Source organism: Sprattus sprattus (assembly GCF_963457725.1).
Source record: "Sprattus sprattus genome assembly, chromosome: 17".
NCBI lineage: Eukaryota > Metazoa > Chordata > Actinopteri > Clupeiformes > Clupeidae > Sprattus > Sprattus sprattus.
This window is the reverse complement of record NC_137915.1, coordinates 13,917,101-13,942,587: the sequence shown is the minus strand read 5'-3', so window position 1 is coordinate 13,942,587 and position 25,487 is coordinate 13,917,101. Positions and strand designations below refer to the sequence as shown.

The window sequence follows — 25,487 nt, the reverse complement described above, 5'->3', positions numbered from 1 at the left end:
GACTTCAGCACGGGCTGTAAGGGCGCCGGGGGAGGTGACGGCAAACGCCACGGGTGCGAGCGGTCGCCCCTCCGTAAGAGGAGAGCAATGAGATGTGAGGGCGGACAGCCAACGTTTGCACCACACGCTGACTGAGAATGTGACACACACACACACACACACGAGGAGAAAACATTCTCCTCCGTTGGTGTCATTTTATTATTTCCAAGAAGGCCACTGTCAAGTTGTACCGAGGATCTCAGAAGCTGACATCACCGAGGAGACTTGATTCAGGGAAAATGTCAGCGTAGCATTTGGCCGATCCGTTTCAAATTTCCTAAGCACACCGTCCTGTCAAACACCACACACCAAACTGACTCATTCTCACCATTTCTCAGTAACACACCCCAACCGTGATGTACGTCTTCTCCTATGAAATGCCAATCAAGCCATTGTGTACCCCTATCTCCCCATCTCGGGAGAAGCAGATTAATCGGTGGCAAGGCAAACAGTGTGGAATGTGTGATGGTGAATGTGAGTCTTTGATGGCGTCTGAATGGGCTTTGATCACGGCTGTCTCTTGCATAATGGGAGTTTCATTCTATAATTTCATGCAATTGCTGAACATCCCACACACATGGGAAAGTCTGCAACTGTGTGTGTGTTGGAGGGCTAGGGGAGGGGGGGGGGGTCTAATCCTATCTGGCAAGCAGCAGTCCAGAGAAGGGGGGTGTGTGTGAGTGCATGCGTGTGTGTGTGTGAGTGTGTGTGTTTGGGGTTTGTGTGTGCCTACGTGTTGCAGTGAGAATGCAGGATATCCACGTTTCCAAGTGTATCTCTCTCTGAGATAGTGGTTATTGTGAGTGAACGTGTGAGTGAGAGAGAATGGCAGTGTTCGTGTGTTCGTGTGTGTGTGTGTGTGTATGAAATAGAAGGAGTACATTTGTGCATGTGTGTGTGGCTCAACACGGCTTTGCACCCTGTGTGCCGTGAATGGGCTTTGCGGATTTGCAGTCTCCACACACACACACACACACACACACACACACACACAGGAGGTGGACTGAAGTGACAGTCAGTCGGCCATTGACCAGTCATCCAGATTTAACGCCCGCATGTCACCTGGGCTGGAGCGGCCCCCACAAACACTCACTGTTATTCGTGGCTTCAGGAAAAGACGCCCTTTGTCCGTTCCAGCCTTTGTTGTCCATCTGCAGAGAGGGATGAGAAGAGAGAGATAGAGAGAAAAAGAAAGGGAGAGGGAGAGGGGGGGGGGGTGTGTCAGTGCCAGGGATAGAGAGAGGAAGAGGAAAAGAAAGTGAGAGTGGGGAGCAAGAGAGAGAGTGGGAGAGAGCCAATAGAGGGAATAAGAGGGAGGGAGAGGGGGGGGTAGGTGGAAGAGAAAGAGAGAGAGAGAGAGAGAGAAAGAGATAGAGAGAGGGGAAGAGATAGAGAGTGGAAGGGGGAGAAAAAGTGGGAGAAAAGCCAGTTTACCAAAACTGCTTTTCAGTGTCAGACAAGTTGCTTCCTACTGTTTTCAGGCGAGGGGGGGGGGGGGGGGGGGGGGCATAAAGGAGTAAGGAGAGGGAGAGATGGGGGTGTCCCCAAATTAAGACATCCTTGAGCAACTGTCACCAGCCCCGCCAAGTCCCGGGTGGAAGGGAGGGAGGGAGGAAGGGAGGAACGGAGGGAGGGAGGGAGAGAGGGAGAGAGGGCGAGAGGGAGGGAGGCAGGATCTGAAAAGGTACTCTCTCTATAGGCAACTCTAACAGGCTCTCTCTCCACTCTCAGTTCCCCAGTCGGACCCTGTCTAGGTTTCTCACACACTATCTTTTTTTTTCTCTCACCCTCCCCAAATGGTATACCTATTCCATCAGTGTCTGTAGAAAAATATGTTTTCTCACTTTGCTTCATAATTTGTTTGACTCTGATCAACTCTGACCAAAACAGTGTTGGTCTGAGATTGATTAGTTAGTGTGTTAGTTAACTTCAGAATCAACCGACAACGGGGACTGGTTTCAGGGCTGACCTCTTGTGTTTTGAATGGTTGAAATGGTATTGTATTTTCTGCACTTGATTTTACATGTATTCAGAATATTGTGTATGTTGTATGTGAATCTGTCTAAATATGCCCTTCACACATTGGTGGGTGTTTTTATTTGAACCTTGAGAATGTTTCCAATAAATTCTACATGCAGTGACCCATCCATTATCATCTCACATCCATACAATTCAATTGCATAATATGTATTGGGGTGGAGACATCTCTCCTCTCTCTCTCTCTCTCTCTCTCTCTCTCTCTCTCTCTCTCTCTCTCTCTCTCTCTCTCGCTCTCTCTCTCTCTGAGATCTACTGACCTTGTCTGGGGAGGTAGGTGGAGGGGTGGAAACTTCTCTATCTCTCTGAGATCTACTGACCTTGTCTGGAGAGGTAGGTAGCGGGGTAGAAACCTCTCATTCTCTATCTCTCTGAGATCTACTGACCTTGTCTGGGGAGGTAGGTAGTGGAGTGGACGCCTTGTAGCCCAGCTGGAGCAGCATGGCTTCTGCCGCGTTCCTCTTGGCCACCTTCTTATTGGGTCCCGTCCCTGTGGCTAGCTCCCCTCCTACTTTTACCTTTGAACACACACACACACACACACACACACACACACACAGACACAGACACAGACACAGACACAGACACAGACACAGACACAGACACAGACACAGACACAGACACACACACACACACACACACACACACATTTAAATACCCTGCAGAGACATGAGGCATAGCCAGGATAATCATCTTAATTTCACAGAAATTTCAAATTTCAGTTCATTTAACAGATAACTAAAGACAATTAAAGTGCCTTGAGACAATTTCATTGGTATGGCACTATATAACTAAAATGTAATTGAATAACCTCATGAAAGCCCTTGGAAGATTTTTTTGACTTGAAATCACCTACAAAGCTACCAGGGCCTTATGCAGTGATGTTAGCAAATATTTCACCAGCCTGTTTGCTCCATTACATTCGACCCTATGACTCTGTGCTTGCAGAAAGCAGCAGTCCCACAGTACAGCCACTTTACAGCACTCAGGCAGCAAATGAGACCCTCAGACTGCAGGAGCTACTTTACTGAAGCCCTTCTGATGGATTCTGTCTGTGTACAGACCCAGAGAATAGTTTATGGGGTAGTTGTTTGAGCATGAGTCAAACAGTTGCATCGCAGTGTTTTGCCTCGGACGTGTCCGTCTGTCCATGGTAATTGGATTATGTGATTGCGAACAGGTGGCTGGATTATATTCGGGGTGTCCGTGTTTATTTTGCGTCGAGCCGCAACATAAAATTTGCCTGGACGTAAAATAAGCAGACACTCGTGGAGGTAACTCAGACTTGGAATAAAGTAAGCAGATATTCATCGGAGTAAATCAAGCCCTGCTCGATAGGGTAAACACAAGAGCGGAAAGCTGCACAAACAGCATTCCTGGGCAATAAAATTATCGAGGATCGCAGGAGGCCAAAGCAGGATCCAGTTACAGTACGACGCGCAAGGCAAATCCACAGAGGTAGAGGTTTATAGAGGTCTATTCAGAAATAAACAATGACAAGCAACACGGAAGAAGAACAGAAAATAAACAGCGGAACAAAACAATCAACGATGAGTCAATGCCTTCCACGAAAATGGTGAAATTGTGAAAGGGTTTAGCTGCTTCGGATCTAGACAAGCTTGTTGAGCTGCGCTGAGCAACATGTAGCCCAAAAGCCTCCTTTCACCAACCTCCCCCCTCCATACACACACAGACACACACACACACACACACACACACACACACACACACACACAGACAGACAGACATACACACACACACACAGACACACACACAGATACACACGCACGCACGCACACACACACACACACACACACAGATACACACGCACGCACACACACACACACACACACACACACACACACACACACACACAGACAGACAGACAGACAGACAGACAGACACACACTCACACACACACACACAGACAGACACACACAGACAGACACACACACACACACCCTCCCTGAAGAACAGAAACTCATTTATGCCCCGCAGCCCCGGCAGGGGGGAACAATGTGGAAATTTTAGAAGCGACTCGGGCCACACAAAGGAATAGGCACACAGGCAGGGAGCTGATGTCAGAAGGAACGAGAGGGAGGGAGGGAGAGAGGGAGGGAGGGAGAAAGAGCCATGGAGAATTGCATTTTTGGGGGGTGGGGGGGTGCAGGCAGTGCTTCTGCCCGCAACCACCAAACGCATCATGCCGGCGCAGAAAAGAGGGATTATCGAGAGAGACAGAGGATGGAAGGGAAGAAGAAGAGAAACCAGCAGAATGTCGGTGTCGTGTCGTAAACAAAATACCCCTGCCACTTTTTTTTGTTCTTCTTTTTTTTCCCCCTTTGCCTAAAGGGAGACAAGCAAGGGGACTAATACTCTGGTTGCGCTAGTCTTGAGTAACTCCTGAGAAAGAGGGAGAGAGAGAGACAGACAGGGTGGAGAGAAAGAGGGAAGTGGAGGAGGAGGGAATATATATAGAGAGATAGACAAAGTGAAAGAGACGGAGGACAGAATTAACTCGAGTGGCCCTTCAGGAAGTGACAGCGTTTGGACTGATGCTGCAGAAAGCTATTAGGCCTGCAGTGAATCAGCGCGGTGGGGGCCCCGAAGACAAGACCTCTTTCTCTCCCTCCATCTCACTCGCTCTCTTTTTTACCTCTCTCACTCTCACTCCCTCTTTCTCTGTCTTTCTTTCTTTTTTTAAGACAGTTCCCATTTCGCAAGAGCAATTCTTTGTAAGGCTTTTGTAAACTGTCATTCTTACATGCGGAGGTCAGAGTGCTATTTTACTGGAAAGAGCTCTCCTATAAAAGACAGCTAGATTTTTTTCTCTCGCAAGTAATTAGAGCAGCCAGCCTGTAAAGACATGGATTCTAACCAAGGCCACACTTTCCCCTCTTTAGACACTCAGTCAGCAGATGAGATGAAGTCTAAGACAGTGATGAGAAAGTTTAATGCTCCTTAAGACCGCTAGAAGTGTTTCTGCTTAGGAGGACAGTGGAGCATTTACGAAAGGGTGACATGTGCTTCATGACTTCATTCAGGTTGAAAGCTTCTGATTCAGTATGCTCTAAACGTAAGGGGCCTGACAAATGAGGATCCTGACATATGAGGATCCTAATTCACAAGGGCCCTGACACATGAGGGCCCTAACACATGAGGGCCCTGATTCATAAGGGCCCTGGCATATGAGGACCCTGACATTTGAGGGCCCTGATACAATATAGAGGTGATCCATTCACTCCTCTATGCTGCTGTGGTAACGCAGGGAACAACAACATGACATGGCCTTTTAGTTTAAAGCTTTTCAAAGTTATTTTAAAGGCCGTTTTCACTCGCTTGGGAAAGTGCCTCTTTTGAAACGCAAGACCAAAGAGTACCAGGTTTGTGTGGGCACCGTTATCTCCCCTCAATCTATTAGCCAATTAGGGAATCCTTCTGGGCTATGCAAACAGAACTCTTAATTATGACTAAGTGCTGGTTAATGAGGCTTGAGCAGGGATTTATCCCGCTGCTTGCAGAGCCCCTGCGTAATCAGCCACCATGGAGAGTGGTGCGTGTGTGTGTGTGTGTGTGTGACAGCATCCCTGATGAAGACAGATGACACAGCAGTGCGTTATCAGTGTTGGTCTTGAGATCTCCTTCTCTATCTCCCCTATTTCTCTTCTCATCTCCAACACTCTCTCTCTTTATCTCACTCACACTCTCCCCCGTCTCTCAGTATCTCCTTCTAGCTCTCCCTTTACACAACTCTACCTGTCTTACTGTCTCACACACACACACGAACGTCTTACTCTCTCGCACACACTCTAACCGTCTTACTCTCTCGCACACACTCTAACCGTCTTACTCTCTCGCACACACTCTATCTGTCTTACTATCTCGCACACACTCTACCTGTCTTACACACTCACACTAACCGTCTTACTCTCTCGCACACACTCTACCTGTCTTACTCTCTCGCACACACTCTACCTGTCTTACTCTCTCGCACACACTCTACCTGTCTTACTCTCTCGCACACACTCTATCTGTCTTACTCTCTCGCACACACTCTACCTGTCTTACTCACTCACACTCACACTAACCGTCTTACTCTCTCGCACACACTCTACCTGTCTTACTCTCTCGCACACACTCTACCCGTCTTACTCTCTCGCACACACTCTACCCGTCTTACTCTCTCGCACACACTCAAACCGTCTTTCTCTCTCGTACACACTCTACATGTCTTTCTCTCTCGCACACACTCTACCTGTCTTACTCTCTCGCACACACTCTAACCGTCTTACTCTCTGGCACACACTCTAACCGTCTTACTCTCTCGCACACACTCTAACCGTCTTACTCACTCACTCACACTAACCGTCTTACTCTCTCGCGCACACTCTATCTGTCTTACTCTCTCGCACACACTCTACCTGTCTTACTCACTCACACTCACACTAACCGTCTTACTCTCTCGCACACACTCTACCTGTCTTACTCTCTCGCACACACTCTACCCGTCTTACTCTCTCGCACACACTCTACCCGTCTTACTCTCTCGCACACACTCAAACCGTCTTTCTCTCTCGTACACACTCTACATGTCTTTCTCTCTCGCACACACTCTACCTGTCTTACTCTCTCGCACACACTCTAACCGTCTTACTCTCTGGCACACACTCTAACCGTCTTACTCTCTCGCACACACTCTAACCGTCTTACTCACTCACTCACACTAACCGTCTTACTCTCTCGCGCACACTCTATCTGTCTTACTCTCTCGCACACACTCTACCTGTCTTACTCACTCACACTCACACTAACCGTCTTACTCTCTCGCACACACTCTATCTGTCTTACTCTCTCGCACACATTCTACCTGTCTTACTCTCTCGCACACACTCTATCTGTCTTACTCTCTCGCACACACTCTACCTGTCTTACTCTCTCGCACACACTCTATCTGTCTTACTCTCTCGCACACACTCTACCTGTCTTACTCTCTCGCACACACTCTATCTGTCTTACTCTCTCGCACACACTCTATCTGTCTTACTATCTCGCACACACTCTACCTGTCTTACTCTCTCGCACACACTCTACCTGTCTTACTCTCTCGTACACACTCTATCTGTCTTACTCTCTCGCACACACTCTACCTGTCTTACTCTCTCGCACACACTCTACCTGTCTTACTCTCTCGCACACACTCTACCTGTCTTACTCACTCACTCACACACACACACTCGTTCTCACCTGCATGATGAACTCTCGGCGGCGTGGCATCCCTCTCTCCGACAGCAGTGCATACTCCGGCTCCTTCTCCTTCTTGGCCTGCTGGATCTGCGCCAGGCGGCTGATTGGGTTCATCCCCTGACCATACTCAGGCCCCGTCTAACAAAGGCGAGATAGAGAGGAGAGAGAGAGAGGGAGAGAGAAAGAGAGGGAGAGAGAGAGAGAGAGAGGAAAGAAGAAAGGAGGAGAAGAGAAGACAGAAGAGGAGAGGAGAGGAGAGGAGAGGATAGGGAGGAAGTGAGGGAATAAGGGGAAAGCAAGAAGGAGAGGGAGGTAAGGATTAGGGAGTGTGTGTGTTTAAGTGGATGCACCACAGAAAAATGGGAAAAGTGAGTATAGACAGATAGATTGATAGAGAGATAGAGAACAAGAGTGCAGATTGCAGAGGAGGACAGGATGACAAAAATGTCAGAGAGAAAAGAAGAAAAAGTGAAAAAAAGAACACCACGAGCACCCCAGCATCAGTCGGCACTGTGACCATGTGACTAGAACATCACAGAGCACACACTACCAGTAGCACCTATTAGGAGTCCCATCACGCACACACACACAGTCTCTCTCTCTCTCCCGTTCCCTCTCTCTCCCACAACGTACACACGCACGCAAACACTCTCTCTCTCTCTCTTGCTCTCTCGCTTTCTTTCTCTCTCTCTCTCACAAACACTCTCTCTCTTTCTCACACTGTTTTCTCTCACACTCTCTCACACGCTTTCTCTTTCACACTCTCTCTATCTCGCTCTCTCACACACAGTTTTATACATAGGCACAAAAGCGCACACACAAACTGACACACACTCGCTCACACACACTGACACATGCACACACAAACGCACTCTCTCTCTCGCACACGCCCTTGAGTTAAGGCCCCACCTTCAGTATGGTCTTGGGCCGTTTCTTGTAGTGTAGCTTGGGCTTCTCTATGACGGGCATGAATGGCAGTTTCTTCAGCTCCTGGAGGATGGAGAGGGCCGCCCGCTTCTTGGAGAGCTTCTTGCTGTTGCCCTCTCCTTCGCAGGAGAACTCGCCAACCATCACCCGCGTCAGGAAGCTCTTCATATGCGGGGGGCCGCTTTCTTTCAGAACCTACAACCAAGGACAAATAATCACATACATACATAGACACATCAATAACACATCAACAATATGCAGGGTAGCTATTTCCTGCAATCAATTCTCTTTCAAAATCTAAACCAGGACGTGTGCATGTTCTTTGCGATTATCCCAGATTTCCTTCAGAGAGAGAAGCAACACACACATACACACAGGTCTCTATCAGAACCTCCGATACATAGGTGAATACACACACAAATATCTCTGGTTGCTGGTCCCAGTTTTCTCCCAGAACCTAAACCTGAACACACACACACACACTGGATATGCCCCCCCCCCCCCTTGCTTTCTCTTCCAACCTGAACCTGGAGAGGAGGAGGGCTTCCATAAGTCAGGCCCTAGAACTCCACAGCTCCCTCTGGGCTCAAGCCGTGCTGATATATTACCATTTAATTCCATTCATCTGTCTGTCTGCCACAAGCGAGCTCGGCATTCTGCACGTCTGATACGAGCACCGAGCCCAGAAGTGATAAACAACCTGTGAGCCCTCTTCCAAAAAACTCGTCTTTTCCTTTCCTCTAAAACAAATAAATTCTTCATGTGGGAATTCATATGTGGGGAAAAAGACCCCCGCGTTAATTGCATTCAGATTTTTAGGAGTGCGAGCGAAAAGTGACGGTGTACCAAGCACTGACATCTCAAGTCAAGTCTGTGTGCTGCTGCCAGGAGGACAAGTCTGCTACACACACACACACACACACACACACACACACACACACACACACACACACACACACACACACACACACACAGGGAGGGGTGACAGGCAGAGCTAGGGTTGCCTAAGGAAGTATGAGACATTTACACACACACCCCAATACATATATCCGTTCACACCCTCATTGCATTTATAGTGAGAGACTCCTTTGTGTATGTGAAATAATCCATCAGACACACACACACACACCAATACACATATGCGTTCACACACTCAGATATGACCGTGCATTTATATTGAGAAACTCCTTTGTGTAAGTGAGTCAATCCTTCAGTCACTCTCACACACACACACACACACACACACACACACACATTGGCATTCACACACTCAGATATGACTGTGCATTTCGTTCGTGTATGTGAGAGAATCCTTCAGACACGCACGCACGCACGCACGCACACACTCACACATACATACAAACACACACACGCACACTCGCACTCGCACTCGCACACACACACACACACACACACACACACACACACACACACACACACACACACACACACACACACACACACACACACACGTAAATAAAATGCAGCGTATCCCTGATGGCTGTTCTTTACTGCGGTCTACCCAGCCCTGGCTCGGACTGCTTTGGGGGCCCCTCTGCACTGTCGGGGGAAACCTTAAGGAAACAAAGCTGAGCAGAGGGGTGACGCCATGGCTCTGCAATCACGCCGGCCACTTCCTGTGTGACACGGACATGGGCGGGGGTGGGGGGTGGGATGGTGGGATAGTGTAATGTGTGTGTGTGTGTGTGTGTGGGGGGGGGGGGTCAGCCTCTAAACAGGTGAACTGGGCCGAGGCCTCAGAGAGAGGTCTGGTTTCAACCACAGAACACCACTCAGTCTTCCAAGGCTGCACACAGAGCCTCTCTCCCTCTCTCTTCCCTCTCTCCCTCCCTATCCCTCTCTCTTCCCTCTCTGTCTTTCTTTAGGTCTTGTTCAGTCTCACACTTTCTCTCACGCTCAGTTTCCCTCTCCTCTCTCTCCTCCTCACTGTCTATTTTTCCTCTCTATTTTTTCACTCTATTGCACCACTTCATCTTGCCCCCCCCCCCTACCCTGGGCCTCTCTTGTTCTCTTTTTTTGCCCTAATGCTCTCTCTCTCTCTCTCCCTTCTTCTCTCTTCTGTTTTCTCCTCTCCCCTTTTAACTCCCTCTTTCCCTCTCTCTCTGTTGTTTAATCACTGTTTTGGCACGAATACGCTCTCTCCCTCATTTTTCCTCATTTCTCTCCCTCTCTCATCCTCACTTTCTCTTTGTCCCTCTCTCATTATCAAACTTTCTTTCTCTCCAACTCTTCCTTCACAATTGTCTCTCTCTCTCTTCTCCTCCAACCCTCCCCCTTGCCCCAACTCCCTCTCTCTTTCTCTCTCCTTCCCCATCTCTCTCTCCCTCCTTCCCCAACTCTCTCTCTCTCTTACTGCTGAAAGTGAACCCTCTCCTGAGGTTACCCCTTAGGCCCTCATCCACATGGCCAAGACATGTGATCCGTCTCTGACCAATCAGTGCCCTGGACCTCTCTCAGGACGACAGGAGGCTGTCATTAGCAGGCCTAACTCACAGCCCTTGTCCATCATGGTGGCTGATGCCCTGTGTGTTGAAATGGTGTAAACCGCATTCATGTTTGTGATATTTTGGACTTGAGACGACCACGGTTACAGTCAGAATGGTTTTGTCTCAAGTCACTCAGAAAATGTGCTAACACAGCAACTACCCAATTATATAATTGATCAATCACATTCCCAGATTTTCTGAATACACTCTTTAAGGAATATCGCAGGCAGCAGTGATTCTTTGTTTAAGTGTTATCACTCTCTCATTATGGATCCTTTCACTTTAAGATGCACTTTTTCAGAACAGACTCACTGATTCAATTTCAGTTTGGTGTTAGTTGTGGTTAAAGTGTTCCAGCTGATTGTCCAGGAGCTAAACGCGTGATCTGCACAGCAGCGGCTGCACACATGACGCTGCGCCAGTTCATCCGCAGTTCTTCTGGCTAAATGGCCGCCACTGTTGAGGCACAATGAGACACTATCTGCCCCCGGAGTTGATGTAACGCCACGACCGCATATTTACTGGGTCTTGATGTTAAGTAGCCTCATCATCACGGGACAGCGCAGTTACATAAGCGAGCAGAATCCTCCCAAACCTCACCCTGACGCTCTGCACTCTGCTCTGCATTCGGTGATAAATCAACATGGGGAAATGTGCTTTAATAATTAATTTTTTTGTCGTTGTTGACTTTTGTGCTAATGAGTTAACACTATGCAGAGCTTAAGGTTGAGGCTAAATGTTGTGAATGCAGGAGATGTGTAAAGCAGAGGATCGTGGGAGCGTTTCCCTGTGGTACGTTTCCAAGGCGCTGCCTCATTTAGTTAGGAAGTGCAGCTTGGCACATCTTTAAGCCGCATCATCTCTGACAGGGAGATGAAATCCCGCTCTCGCCGAGCTGGGAGTGATTATATTATTGCATGTGAATGAACCCATCATCTTCAGCTTTCTTGAGCGAGTCTGGCGAGCATTTAGGAAAAAAGTCGAGAACTTAGGGGAACTAGGCCCTGTCAATGAGTTGGTCTTCGACAGGGCGGCGTTAGTCCTTATGTGAGCACACTTGGTTTAGCTTACTCGCTGCTGCGGTATCGTCTAACTTTCTTCAAGAGGTCTGGCCCCTGCAGACAGAAGACGGGTAATCTTACCGGTTAGCGTTTAACAATGTCGCCGAGACGGGGAAGGGATCAGTAGCCCAGACATGGTTTCAATGGAAGTGGTTACTACGGACATGACAAAATAAAAGTGTGTGTGGGTCTCCCTCTTACATGCCAAGAGACAAGGCGTCTCATTCCCCTAACAACAAGGCCAAATATGACGACGACACACCCTTCTCATTGCCGGAGGTGAGCGATGGTTGGCACGGCAATGGCGGAGATGGGGGTTCGTGTGGGGGGGGATGCGTCTGTCTCCTCTAAGGGCGGCAGACACGCTCCGGTCGGCGGCACGGAGGCGACACTGAATCTGCGGCGGAGCGATGGGGTTTCAGGCGCGAGGGCCGGGGCTCTGATGCGTTCTCGTCTTCATTGCTCCGGGCGACGCTTCCTCCCCTCCCTCCCTCCCTCCCTCTCGTCTCGCTCGCCCGACACACCACGGATCGGGTTGTCAGGAGAGAGAGAGGAAGAGAAAGAGAGTGAAAGAAGGGAAGAAATAGAGAGAAAGGCAGTGAGTCTCACTGTAACTTGATGTCTGTCTGCCTTCATACACACTCAAACGCCCACCCCACACACTAAAACACACACACACACTAACACACACACACACACACTCTGACGGCCCTCTCTTCTAATCTTCTATTACACACAAACACACACTGAGGTCAGTTGTGCAATGGAAGACTAAAGACAGACACAGTGGATTTTTCTTGCGGAGGAAAGGTGCGTGCCTCTGAGATCCTTTGCAGGACTCCAGCACCGTGAAGAGGCAGGATATTATACCAAGGGTGGGACAATACCGTCCACTGACAGGCCGAAGAATACCTCTTTTGTGGGCCTCATTGATGCACTTGGCCCGCGGGGAGGTACTTATGTACACGATGGGTGGTTCTACAAGCCTCACGTCTCTTGTATCTCCTTAGTGAGGCGTCACATGTACAAAAGCAGTGATTTATATATCGATCTCTTCAAAGGGGACCTCTGACAGTGCGCTCGAAGTGTTTAGTCTTGAGAAGATCCTCAGCCTGGTGGTAAGCGGCGAGACATTGTGTGCTGGTAGAAGTTCTAAGGGAAGGGGAGCTGAAGGGTTTCAACACGCTGTCCCACGAAGGCCAATATTCTATTACGTAGTCTGGTGCTTCTTGAAGCACTGGATGATGAAGCCAAGAGAAAGTCCGTGCCGTCCTCCCAAAAGACGTCAGGAGAGAGAGAGAGAGAGCACTCCAGAAAAAGATTTGACATGGTTGAACACCAGCCAGGATCTCACAGATGAATAATGGTGCAAAAAGGAAAAGGGGAGAGTGTGTGTGTGTGTGTGTGTGTGTGTGTGTGTGTGTGTAAGAGAGAGAGAGGAGGGGGGGATCAGAGGGTGATGTGTGCAAACAGTATTGGATGTGAGCCTTTAAACAGGGTAGATTGCATGCAAGCAGACAAGATTCTTTCTGAATCTTGCGTCTGGGGATTTTGGAAAGGGGATGGAGTATAAGGTTTGGCTGACGACTAAAGATTGCAAAGTTGGAGACGGCGACAGGGAAACAAAAAAAACAGAGAGAGAGACAGAAACATTTTATATAACAACAAGGGGGCAATGATCTAGAGACAACACCAGACCACAGACATTTGTGTTTGTTTTTCCTGCACATCAGGGCGCTAAATGTGAACGAATCAACGCTTTGCCTGTTTCGCACAAAAAATGGGAGGAAACTGTGAATCCTCGGTCTCATAATCACCACAGATTCAGGGCTTTTCGAGAGCAATTACTAAATTACTCTTCAACAGCACGCAGCCACAAGAGGACATTTAGGAACAAAAAAAAATATCCCCTCCAATCTTTAGCCCTTTTTAACTTGATGAAAAATGTAATTTCCTATTTAATCAACCAACCGAAATCAACGTATGCTCTGCTGAACAAAGAGATGACTGTGAAAGCCCTTGGAGATAGAAGAGCTCAAGGACAGCCGGGTCACATGGTTGCCCTCCATTAAATATCCATCCTTCTATTTTGATGGACACCGGAACATTCCTCTTGATAAGGTGACCTTGAGTACTTGTGTGGGAGCACGGAAATCTTTTGAGCTGTTGTCACATTACAGATGGGTTGTTAATGCAAAGAATGGTTGACATGTTTACCATGCACTGTGCTGATTGAGGTATTTCTGAGAGGGCTCTCAGCAAAAAAATAAAAATAAAAAAATCAGTTTTAAAAGTCGTTGGAAATTACACAAGACCGCAAAGCGGTTAAATAATTCTTATTTGCGGTATCCTTACAGAGAGACAGATAACACCACAAATGTAGCTGACAAATAAGACGTGTACAAAAAAAAGACACAAAAAACTAAAATGACAAAACAGTCTGTATTCAAATGGCTAAGTAGTTAATGATCAACCCCATGAGCAAAAAAAACAAAAACAAATGACACGAAAATGAAGGGCTTCCCACACATGTGTTGAACTCCTGTGGGCCACCCAGACATAGATCAGCAGCCACCCAAGGATGTTTGGTGAGCCATCCCATTATTTTCTTATTCATCTGGCAAATGAACTCCATCTGCAGCAAAACAGCTTGTTTTGCTTTCTACATCTAAAACGACACTAGTAGCCAAATGCTGTGATAGAAAACAGCAGCTACTGCATTTGAGATTTTGATCTGACAATCGCACAACCAGTGTGGCCGGTTACATCTCTGCCAAGGTGACGAGCCCTGGTAGATAAAAGCCATACTTCCACAAAAACAAGAAGGGCAGAGACGGTTAAGTTATTGTGCTGTGCTTTGTTTTCTGGGATGAATCACTTATATCAAGCTTAACTTTATTGCTATTCACAATATTGATTTCATTTCCTGTATCCGCTAAGTAAATATGGCCTGTTTTTATTGCTTGAGTTCCAAATTCATTCGGGTTAAACCGCTTGATCCCAGGGTAGGGAGTCCTGTGCTCTCCCAGTAAAGCCAATCATCCAAATCCACTAACTTTTTAACACGTGTGCCTTTAAAGGGTTCGAGGGAGATGTTTATTATTGAGTTTTACGTAATGGCTTTTCTCTGCAACACCGGGTTTGAGTGAAGAAGAAGCGTGACATTGAAGTATTTCCTAGGGGAGCACAAAAGCCTCACCTCGAAGTTGACTGGCATGTTCCTCTTAAGCGCAATCTCGTAGACCAGGCTGATCTCCGACTTACTGGCGTCACTGCTCTCCTCTGCATCACTCTTTTCCTCGGGACACTGAAAGAGTCACACACACACACACACACACACACTTCCTGTTACAACATCTGCCAAAGAGAGTGAGAAATACAAAGAGAGAGGGTGAAAGTAAGACAGATGAAGTGAGCAAGCAAAAGAAAGAGTGTAACCACCAAGAGAAAGAGAGAAGGTCGAGTGTTGAACTTTTCTTGAAAAGCTGTTCGTTTTTTTCCCCCTCCTCGATCTCATTGAGGATATTGGCCAAGACGTCTCTGCGGGTCCTACTTTACGATTTCAGTCATCGGTTTCCTAATCTGATATCAGAGATTAAAATCCCCTTTCAGTGCCTGTCTGCTGTTTCTCATGTGACTGGAGAGAAAACCAGGGCCCTTTTCTTTTTCCCATTTCCCCACCATCGGGACGTCCTGATGTTCAACTCCACTCCGCTCCGTCGCCCTCTGCTCCCAGCCACATGACCGGCCTTCCCATTCTTTTTTTCCTCGGCATTGAGCAGAATGATCACATGGGGTTTTTTTGTGGAGTGAACTCTCGCTCGCATGTTGTGTGTTATAGCGTGAGCACATGCTTCCTTGCCTCCAAGGCTGTTCTTGAAACTAAGGTTCATCTGTTGTGGTTGATGGCCGTCAGGTGCTTAGAACACTAAGATCACTCTTCAAACTACTACGGATGTCTGAGTGTGTGTATATATATGTCTGCGCGGATGTCTGAGTGTGTGTGTGTGTATGTGTATATATATATATATATATATATATATATACATACACACACACACACACACACACACACACTCAGACATCCGCACACACACACACACACCGGAGCTAATTTAAGGTCAGTGGTAAGATGAAGCCTGTGAAAGTTTCAAAACTAGATGCACACATGATGACCGTTTTTCCGATGGGCATGTGATGGACCTTTGACACACCAGTAACAGGACCCTCCCAGTGACTCACAACGCAAGTGCATTGGGACACAACACACACGCACACACACACACACACGCACACACACACACACAAACACACAAGAGTACTCCACGCATCGTGACTAGCTTGATGAACAGTTGAAACAGAGTGAAAGCCAACATTTCTCAAATGTCCCAATGCGACCTAGAAACATCGATCACTCAGTTTGTACTTAGAAGCAATCAGACACCGGCTCTTCGCTTGTGCCATCTCATGTATCACAATACCCAGAACAGCGGACTCGATCCATAACGGATCTCGCCCCAGATGTGTCCTGGGTCTTGCCAGCCAGAACCAAACCAGCTCTGGACCTTTATGTGCGGCAAACAACAGCGGCTGAGGATGAAGCCTCTCAGTTTGTACTTAGAAGCCTTTTCTTTTTTTCTTCAGGGACTTATCCGTGAGCGAGTGAGCAAGCGAGCGAACGAGAGAGGTCTTTCAAACATTAAAATAATCTGACGTCTCTCGTATCCCGTCTCCCACCACGTTCCAACAGGCCTCTGGCGCGGTGCTCAATCTCTCAGCACGTCCTTACAGGGGCCGTTTCCTGCTCTGTGTGCGGTCACTTCACCGCTTCACTCACTTCACCCGCCATAGCTCACATCCACGACACTAGGCCTTAAAAAGGTTCTTAAATGGTCTTTGAAACCATACCCACACAGGCCCTTCTCCATTCTCCATTCAAAGAATTGTTCTAAAGCAGGTTCTTTCTGTTCTAGAGCCATCAGGCATTCTGCTATGCTTAGGCACAAGATTATTTATTTTTTTACAATGCATACCCTTTTCTCAAGTTAGCTACTTGTGTGTGTGTGTGTGTGTGTGTGTGTGTGTGTGTGTGTGTGTGTGTGTGTGAGAGAGAGTGAGAGAGAGAGACACACTGTGTGTATGTGTGTGGGTGTAAGTAAGTGTGTGTATGTGTACGGGTGAAGGAGATGTCAAGCGAAAGTGACTGTAATCCAGGTCAGCTCCTGTCCAGCTTGCATCTCATGGGGAGTGGCTACGAGCTCTGCAGGATGTCCGCCTGGCTGGCTGGCTGGCTGGCCGAGTGTTGCGTGTGTCTTGCTCTGAGTGCTATCCGATTAGTTCAGGTCTGTCAAACATCACTGAACCAGGTCGCCTGGCTCTCCCAAAGGGCCCGAGCGCATCTTCCTGACGCACATCCCTGACGCACCTCCACTTGGCTCTTAACTGCAGAGACTGCAGCCAATGAGAAGAGAGAGCAAGGTGACAGCTACTGGACGTGTGCAGCTCTGGGAGAAGCCGTCAGGTTGCCAAATAAGCACAAAGAGGCTCAGGGGAAGTTGGGGTTGAAGGTGGGGGTGGGCGTGGTAGGATGGTTGGGGAAGTGGTGATGCACCTCAATTTGTAAAGCTATAGAGGAGAGCGGAGCCCGACAAAGAGCTCATTCTTGAGACAAGGGGAATGGTGGCAAGACAGAACAAGCTCAACGACGCCAGGACAGTTTAAACTAAGCGCTGCCAACACTGCCATTCTGCTCTGGCATTCTTCCGGTGGAGAAGAATGAAGTTTTGGAGACATCGCCAACTGGGGGGGGTTGTTGGTTGAACATGGAGGAGGAGGTATTCTTGGGTAGAAATTTGAAATCGTAATGTTTTGGTCGGAAATCAAAGAGATGGAAAGGAATGGGAACAATGAAAAGGAGTACAGACAGAGACACATACTCCTTCTTGCTACACTACAGGTCTGATCAGCACTGGTACTGTGGTGGTTTGGAGAGACTTTCTACCTGAGGTGGTATTAAGAGAGGGGACATGGCTTAATAGGTGGGATCCTGGGGCTGAACTGTATAAGCAAAGTGTTGACCAGACCAAGATCAGATTAATATCAAGATACCCAGGGAACACACATCCAAATGACAATGTTTATCTGCACTGTCACTCAATCACTGGCACTTTGAATTAAACAACTGGTCAAATATAAATATAAATATAAATATAAAATAAATGTAAATATAAATGTACACATAAACATACATGTTTCTGTTTTGAGAGCAGGAACCTACCTGTGGTGGTCTCTCTGGGATGGGTTGGTTCCTGAGGGCCTGCAAGGCCTTCATGGCTGCGTTGTGTCGGGCCGCCTGGCGGGTCCGTCCCTCGCCGATGAACTCGTTGTTTCCCACTGTCAGCTGCACATAAAACACCTTAGGCACTGGGTAATGGTACCTAATTTGGAAGGAGGCCAAGGGGAGAGAAAATGAGGCAGAGAGGAGGGAGGGAAGAAAGAGAGAGAGACACAGAAAATGAGAGAAAGAGACAGAGAAAGAGACAGAGAAGGGGGGAGGGATAGAGAGAGACAGAGAAAAGGAGAGAAAGAGAGAGAGAAGGGGGGGGGCAGAGAGTGAGCGAGTGACAGAAGGGAGAGAAAAAAAGTTGTAGATTTACATGAGAATTAGCTTCTGAAAACCTGGCAGTTCTATTACAGTACAAACCGCAACTTGGAACTGATTAGCTCTGTGAGTTACGCCGTCAAAACACCGGCAAGAAGGCAGAGGTGAAACATTTAAGCCTGCCCCTCCCCTCCCTTTGAGGGCACCCCATCCCGGAGCTCAAAGGCACTAGGTGTCTCTGGAGCAGACGCTGAAAGAGGGAACTGGGAAAGCCAGGCCCCTAGAGAGGCTTGCTTGCAGGAGAGTAGATTTATTTTCGCCGGGGCCGCCCTTCTGGACAACACTGGTGGGAATATTAATGTTGGAAGCGCGGGGCAAAATGAAAAGCCACCACCACCACCACCACCACCACCCCCCCACCCCCCTGCCGCTGGCCTCGGCAGGGTCAGCGACACAACAATGCGGAACTGGCGAAACGTTGGACTGATGGCTCCCTGCTGGCCCTCGGACGAAAGAAACGGAAAACAAAAGGAGGAGCACATCTATCGCCGCCTCTCTCTCACTCTCGCTCTTAACTTTGGCTCACCCAGGCACGCCTGTCAGGGGCCTGTTCACTGGGTAGATTTAGGGGCCTGTTTGCTCTCCCCGGCCTTAATGAACCACTGCACAGCATGACCCGACTCCATCAGCGCCTCATGAGGCCAGCCTCTCACACTCTGATGTATATGTGTTAGAGTGTGTGTGTGTGTGTGTGTGTGTGTGTGGGTGTGTGTGTGTGGGTGTGTGTGTGTGAATATGTGTGTGCAAGCCTTTCACACCCTTAAGGGCGAGTGTATTTGTATGCATGCCCGTGTGTATGTGATGTACGTAGATATGTGTGTGCGTGTATGTATGTGACCGTGTTTATGTTTGTAGGTGTGTATGTGTGTATGTAGGTGTGTGTGTGTGCGTTCATGTACGTGCATCTATCTATGAGTGCTAGCTATCACTACAGCAGCAGCAGCAGCAACCCTCTAAAATAAGCATGTTTACACCACTGGGTCCTCTGGATCATCTTGCGCTTCAGCGGGCAGATCAGCAGAACCATGCCTAAAAATGGCCTGTGGAGACACTCATCTCCCTAAAAGCTCCCTAAATTAAGCCGCTCAAAATGCCTGTACAAAAGTCCTCCACGCAGTAAGACACAGTGTTTGTGTGTGTGTGTTCATCTATGCGGGTGAAGGGTGTGAGTGTGTGTGCGTGTGTACAGTATATATGCACGACTGCATGAGAGATGTAAGGCACACCATGAAACATGATTTTGTCTGTTTGTGTCTTTGTGTGTGTGTGTGTGTGTGTGTGTGTGTCTATGTGTGTGCGTGAGTATGCAAGTTTATGAGAATTTGTGTGTGGTGTGTGTGTATGTGTGTGCAATGCTTGATGGTATCTCAAACCTCAAAGCACACAAATCCTTTTGGAGCCGGCTCAAGAAGAGCAGTTTGTGTTGTAGCGAACAACAATCACTAACAGCATGTGGAGCATGTTTGTTTTTGCAGCCTAATGCGCACTAATGAAAAGGGGCCTCGGCGTAGTCTCAACATCAGTGCATTTCCTACATGCTACAGCTATTTAGTTTCACCTATTAAGTGTGTGGTGTGGGGGGGGGGGGGGGGGGAGTATCATGCTCATTGATGGGGCCTCGCAATATCAAGATTCAATACCAATTGGATCCATGTGGGTGAGTGCAGGGGGGGGCACTCATCATCATCATCACCACCCAGAAAGAAGAAAGAGTTGAATTACACGGGCTCGTAGTGAGAGGCAGAGACGCATTCTTGCCCAATAAAATTATATCACAATAATTCCACAATGACTCGCGGCACAGCACAGAGAATACCAAACAAATCAGAACCAACTGGCCGGCGCGAGACTAAATATATCATCTGGGCTCGGCTCGGGGGACCCTCCCAGCCCCGGCGCGCTGTTCCTCTGCCCAAATAACGGCTTGTTGTGAGCAACACAATAACATCAATTGGACTTAAATGCCTCCTGACAGGGCTAAGAGGAGGAAGATGTGGTGTGGTGTGTGTGTGTGTGTGTGTGTGTGTGTGTGTGTGTGTGTGTGTGTGTGTGTGTGTGTGTGTGTGTGTGTGTGGATGGGAGAACACAATAGTGATGATGCGGCCCACAGGGCCTCTGGACGAGGGAAGGAGGGGAGCAGTGTGCAAAAGAGCAGAGGAAATTCAGGCCAGGTCCACTCATCATCACAGGAGAGGCTGTACTGCTCTGTCGGGGAGTGATTTGGTGTGTGTGTGTATGTGTGTGTGTGTGTGTGTGTGTGTGTGTGTGTGTGTGTGTGTGTGTGTGTGTGAGAGTGAGTGTGTGTGTGAGTGTGTGTGTGTGTGTGTGTGTGTGTGTGTGTTTGCGGTGTATGCGCGTGTCGATTTGTGTGCATGCACAAGAGTGTGTGTGATTGTAGAGTTGTGTGCAACAGTGTGTGAGTAGTTTAATGTTGAAGTTCTGGATCTGAGTGGAGTGTGTGAGGGTCCAAGCGTGTGTGTGGGTTTGTGTGTGTGTGGTACAGCTGCGTTTTCTGAGTGTGAATAAGCTCAGAGTCTGTGTGGTATAGGTAGGCTTGCGTAACAGAGCATCTATGCTAAGTATGGTGTCTAAGTGCAAGTCTGTGTATCTGTGTGTGTGTGTGAGAGGTGTGGATGTGTGGAGCGTTTGCTCTGTGTCTGTGTGTCTGTGTGTCTGTGTGTCTGTGTGTCTGTGTGTCTGTGTGTCTGTGTGTCTGTGTGTCTGTGTGTCTGTGTGTCTGTGTGTCTGTGTGTCTGTGTCTTGGGTCTGGCTTTTTATCACAATAAAACGAACACCTTCAGCACATCTGTCTGCTGGCCGCATCAACAGCGCCCGCCAGGGCAGTGCCTTCTGGGCCACGGCAGCGATGACTCAGCGCTTTCCCCCCGCCCTCGGCCCACCGCCACGACCGGCGCTCCCCGGGGGCGGGGCCTGGCCCCTCGCATGTCAAGCGTGGCCAAAGCCTTGGAGGGGAGTGCCAAGTGCAACATGGGATACGGCCAGGGACGCAGCGCTGAGGGTTTGCTCTCACAGCAGCGGTCTGCCTACAGGTGCATGAGTGTATGTGTGTGTTTGTGTGTGTGTGGTGTGTGGGAGACCAGCTTTAAGGACTGTGAGAAGAGAGGGGGGGGTTTCATACACCCACACACATATGTGGTACATTTAAGCCCAATAAATACACACACTTGCACGCACATACAGACACAAAGACCACAGACACAAGCACACACAAACACACACACACACACACACACACACATACATTCTCGTAGGGACACAAACAGATATGCATCACATCATTAACATACAGTTTCACAAACTAACAGGCTACACAGAAAACACACACCATCTGACACAGGCCAACACACAAGAAAGAACACACAAACACACAGAAAATCAGGAGCCCAAAGTAACTCAACAAACACCAGCTCTGTCTGTTTCTCTCTCACACACACACACACACACACACACACACACACACACACACACACACACACACACACACACACACACACACACACACACACACACACACACACACACACACACACACACACACACACACACACACACACACACACACACACACACACAAACCCTGTTCTAAATTACAAACAGAATGGAACACATACTAAAGATACCTGGAAGAGGGGGAGGCCCACCTCAGTAGAGAAATTATAGACACCCCTGCTTGTAAATATGTGTCTGTGTGTGTGTATGTGTGTGTATGTGAGTGTGTGTGTGTGTGTGTGTGTGTGTGTGTGTGTGTGTGTGTGTGTGCGTGTGTGCGTTTGTTTGTGGGTGTGCGTGTGTGCGTTTGTTTGTGGGTGTGGGTGTGTCTTTTTGCAAACGAGAGAGAGGAGGGAGAGAAAGGGTAAAAAAATGCACCATGACTCAATCAAAAGATAGCTCGCTGTGAATGAGCAATCCCAGTGCCTTTGAAGTCCCAAACTTCAATGGCTCCCTCTCTCCCAGCGCAGCCTGATGGGGCGGGCGCGACTACTGATTCACCACACCGAGCAGAAGAGTCGCCCACCGGGAGACTTGGTGACTTGAGCCCGGCTGAGTCACCGGCGTCCAGCACCGCGAGCGAGAGAGTGGGAAAGAGAGAGAGGGAGAGAGAGAGCAGACTAAGCCTTGGTGTGGCCAGGATGAGCCAAAATTCCCCACTGTGTCTTAAGGTCTTTTTTTCGTTTCTCTGACCACAGCGATCATTCTTTGCGAGTTACTCATGGGGCTGTGTTGTCCAGCAGTCATCACTGTGACACAAAAGCAAGGTTACATTAGCATTCGCTGTTGTGTTTTATAGCAGGGGCTGTCGGTCACAGCAACACAGAGTGTTGATATAGTATGTTTCTCATTAGAATGTTTGTTCCTGAGTGAGACCAATGACCTTTGTGTCAGTTCAGTTGAGCTAGAGAAACACTCCAGATTTCACAAGGCCATTAATGATGACCTGGAGCTGTCAATCACTGACACTGGAGTCAGGCTACATCATGAGATGGGGAACTACAGAAGACACCTGGGGCAAAGTAAACCAGATCCTCAGAAGGACCTCAGGAGTAGGCCAGTCCCAGATCAGAGGACCTCAGGAGTAGGCCAGTCCCAGATCAGAGCCAGATCTGATCTCAAGTCGGCAGCCATCTTGAACAGTCTTAGGGGCCAATCAATCACAGGTTGTTTAAAAAGAATTAAGCCTACATTTTTTTCTGTGAGGCAAGAGCTTGAAAGGAGTTCTCCATAACTCCATGACTAACAGAACAACAGACCTTACAGCCAGAGAGACACCAAAGAAACACCCAAAAAAACTCTCGCTAAAGTTTTCTCAAAGTAGGATTTCACAATGCACAATGAACCCTCCCCAGTTTACTTTCCTATGCTCTCCAAGACAACTCTGTCAATCACAAAAATGGTCATGTACTTGGCAAGAAAGCAATAAAAAAAGAGGAATATGGATTGACAGTCATGTGCGTCATCCGGCTCTTTTCCTGGGGAGCAAAAGCAATATCTTCATCTCTGATGACATCTCAACTAGCCTGGTCACATAACTGCCATGGCCAATCACAAACAAACAAACACTGGACAAGGTCATAGCAGCTGACAGAAAGGGGAGGAAAAGCTGGTATTTGACGGTCTGGGTAGACGGGGTCATACCTGTCCTGAGACAGACCCCCCTCTGCGGCAATTTAAAACCACTCTACCTCAACTGGCAAGAGGGAACAGAGACAATGCCAAACTAAACACAATTCTGCAGCCCAGATATTAAAGTGCGCTCAGCCCGATACAGAGATTTTAAACCATACACACACACACACACAAGCTGTACTTGGGGGGTGTAAGTGGGGGTGTTTATAAAACCAATTCATTTTTTGTGTTACACAGTAAAAAGACAACAATTTGACAGAATAGGTCACACACACACACACACACACACAGAAAGAATGAAAGAGAGAGAGAGCGAGAGAGAAAAAGAGAGAGAGAGCAATTGTAAACATGGCTGACAGAAGTGGCACTTGAAGAGAGGGTGGGGAATAACTATAAAGATGAGTGAGATGGAGGGAGAGAGAAAGAGCACTGGAGAGAGCGATTGGGAGACAGATAGGCTGAGAAAACAGAGTGATAGAGCGATAGATAGAAAGAAAGAGAGAGCAAGAAAAAGAGAGAGAGAGAAAGACTGGTAAACACAGCTAATATGTATGGCTCCAGCAGAGACAGGGTCGGCCTTGTTGATCAGTCACCTGGACAGTCCCTTTCAGAGTGGGCCAGGCAGTCATCCAGGGGCTTTCTTCTCCACCAATCACACACACACACACACACACACACACACACACACACACACACACACAGTCTCCCTCTTTCGCTCGTCCCTCCCTCCACCTTTCTCTCTCTCCACCACATCACCACATATGCTGTCTCTCCTCACCCCTCCCCCCTCTTTCTGTCTTATTAATTCCTCTGCTTCTCTTTGTTGCTGAGTGCCCTTCTTCATGCTGTGCTCCTGATGATTTTCATCCATCTCCCCCATTACTGTTCCGACCTCAGCCAACACACACACACACACACACACACACACACACACACACACACACACGAAGCAAAGCTAACACACATAAACACACCTACACACATCATCAAACATGCACCCACACCAGCCAAGATACATGAGGTACAACTCTACACACATACACACAATAACATACTAAATTGTTCATTCGCCAGGACACAGGGATACAACTTTAACACAGTCAGGAAACCCCAAAGTATACAAATATAACAGTACACACAAACAAACATGCTAAATCACATACCACCCAAGACACTCTTGCTGAGGTACAACTCACATAAACACATCCATTAACACACCCACAAACACCTACAGCAAACATAGAGATCAACATGCATGCCAATACAATAACACTCATATAACAACATAAGAACACACACACCAACTGAACGAATATAAGGGAACACATAGAAAGCACATAACTGTCAGTTATTGTGACTGTGGACAGCAGTATGTAGTCATGGACTCTGAGGGAGACCTTGACAGCGCTGAAGAGTTGCCATGGGGTTAGTGGTCTCTACGGTGACGATGATACGGCACCAGGTGCTGTGGCCGCCTAAGCGATGCTGGGGCAGGCAGCCAGTTGCCGTAGCGACCCCCAGACTGTCCTCTCCTGACAACTGGATAGATAACACTGGGCTGGGAGATTATGCCTGTGTATGTTTGAGTGAGAGTGTGGAGGTGTGTAAGTGTGAGCTGATAGAAGTATGTAAGTAAGGATGGGTGATCTGCCCAAAAAATGACGACACAATCTTTTTTAACACACTATCACAATCCACAATCTAAGTTGCGATCTTTCTTCCCAATTACGGGTCAAGAATAGGCTATCTAGACTCGAACCAGACGAAGGACTAATATTTTAATATGACATTAAAGACACAATTTTCAAAATGGAAAATGAAACCCAAGTTAAACTTTATTTTCAATCTCTCCCTTTGATCCATTAC

At 48.0% G+C, this 25,487-nt stretch overlaps 1 protein-coding gene across 4 annotated transcripts in view; it reads right to left on the bottom strand.

Moving 5' to 3' along the window:
• stau2 (staufen double-stranded RNA binding protein 2) overlaps window positions 1-25,487 on the bottom strand; it is a 98,221-nt gene that overhangs the window by 52,350 nt on the left and 20,384 nt on the right. For all 4 annotated transcript variants that reach the window (XM_080855034.1, XM_080855033.1, XM_080855035.1 and 1 more), the window contains exons 7-12: window positions 18,093-18,252; window positions 15,015-15,122; window positions 8,230-8,442; window positions 7,321-7,458; window positions 2,463-2,594; window positions 1,133-1,190 (exon numbers count right to left, since the gene is read on the bottom strand). In XM_080855034.1, the coding sequence (XP_080711160.1) occupies window positions 1,133-1,190; window positions 2,463-2,594; window positions 7,321-7,458; window positions 8,230-8,442; window positions 15,015-15,122; window positions 18,093-18,252 (809 nt within the window). The remainder of the gene's footprint in view (window positions 1-1,132; window positions 1,191-2,462; window positions 2,595-7,320; window positions 7,459-8,229; window positions 8,443-15,014; window positions 15,123-18,092; window positions 18,253-25,487) is intronic.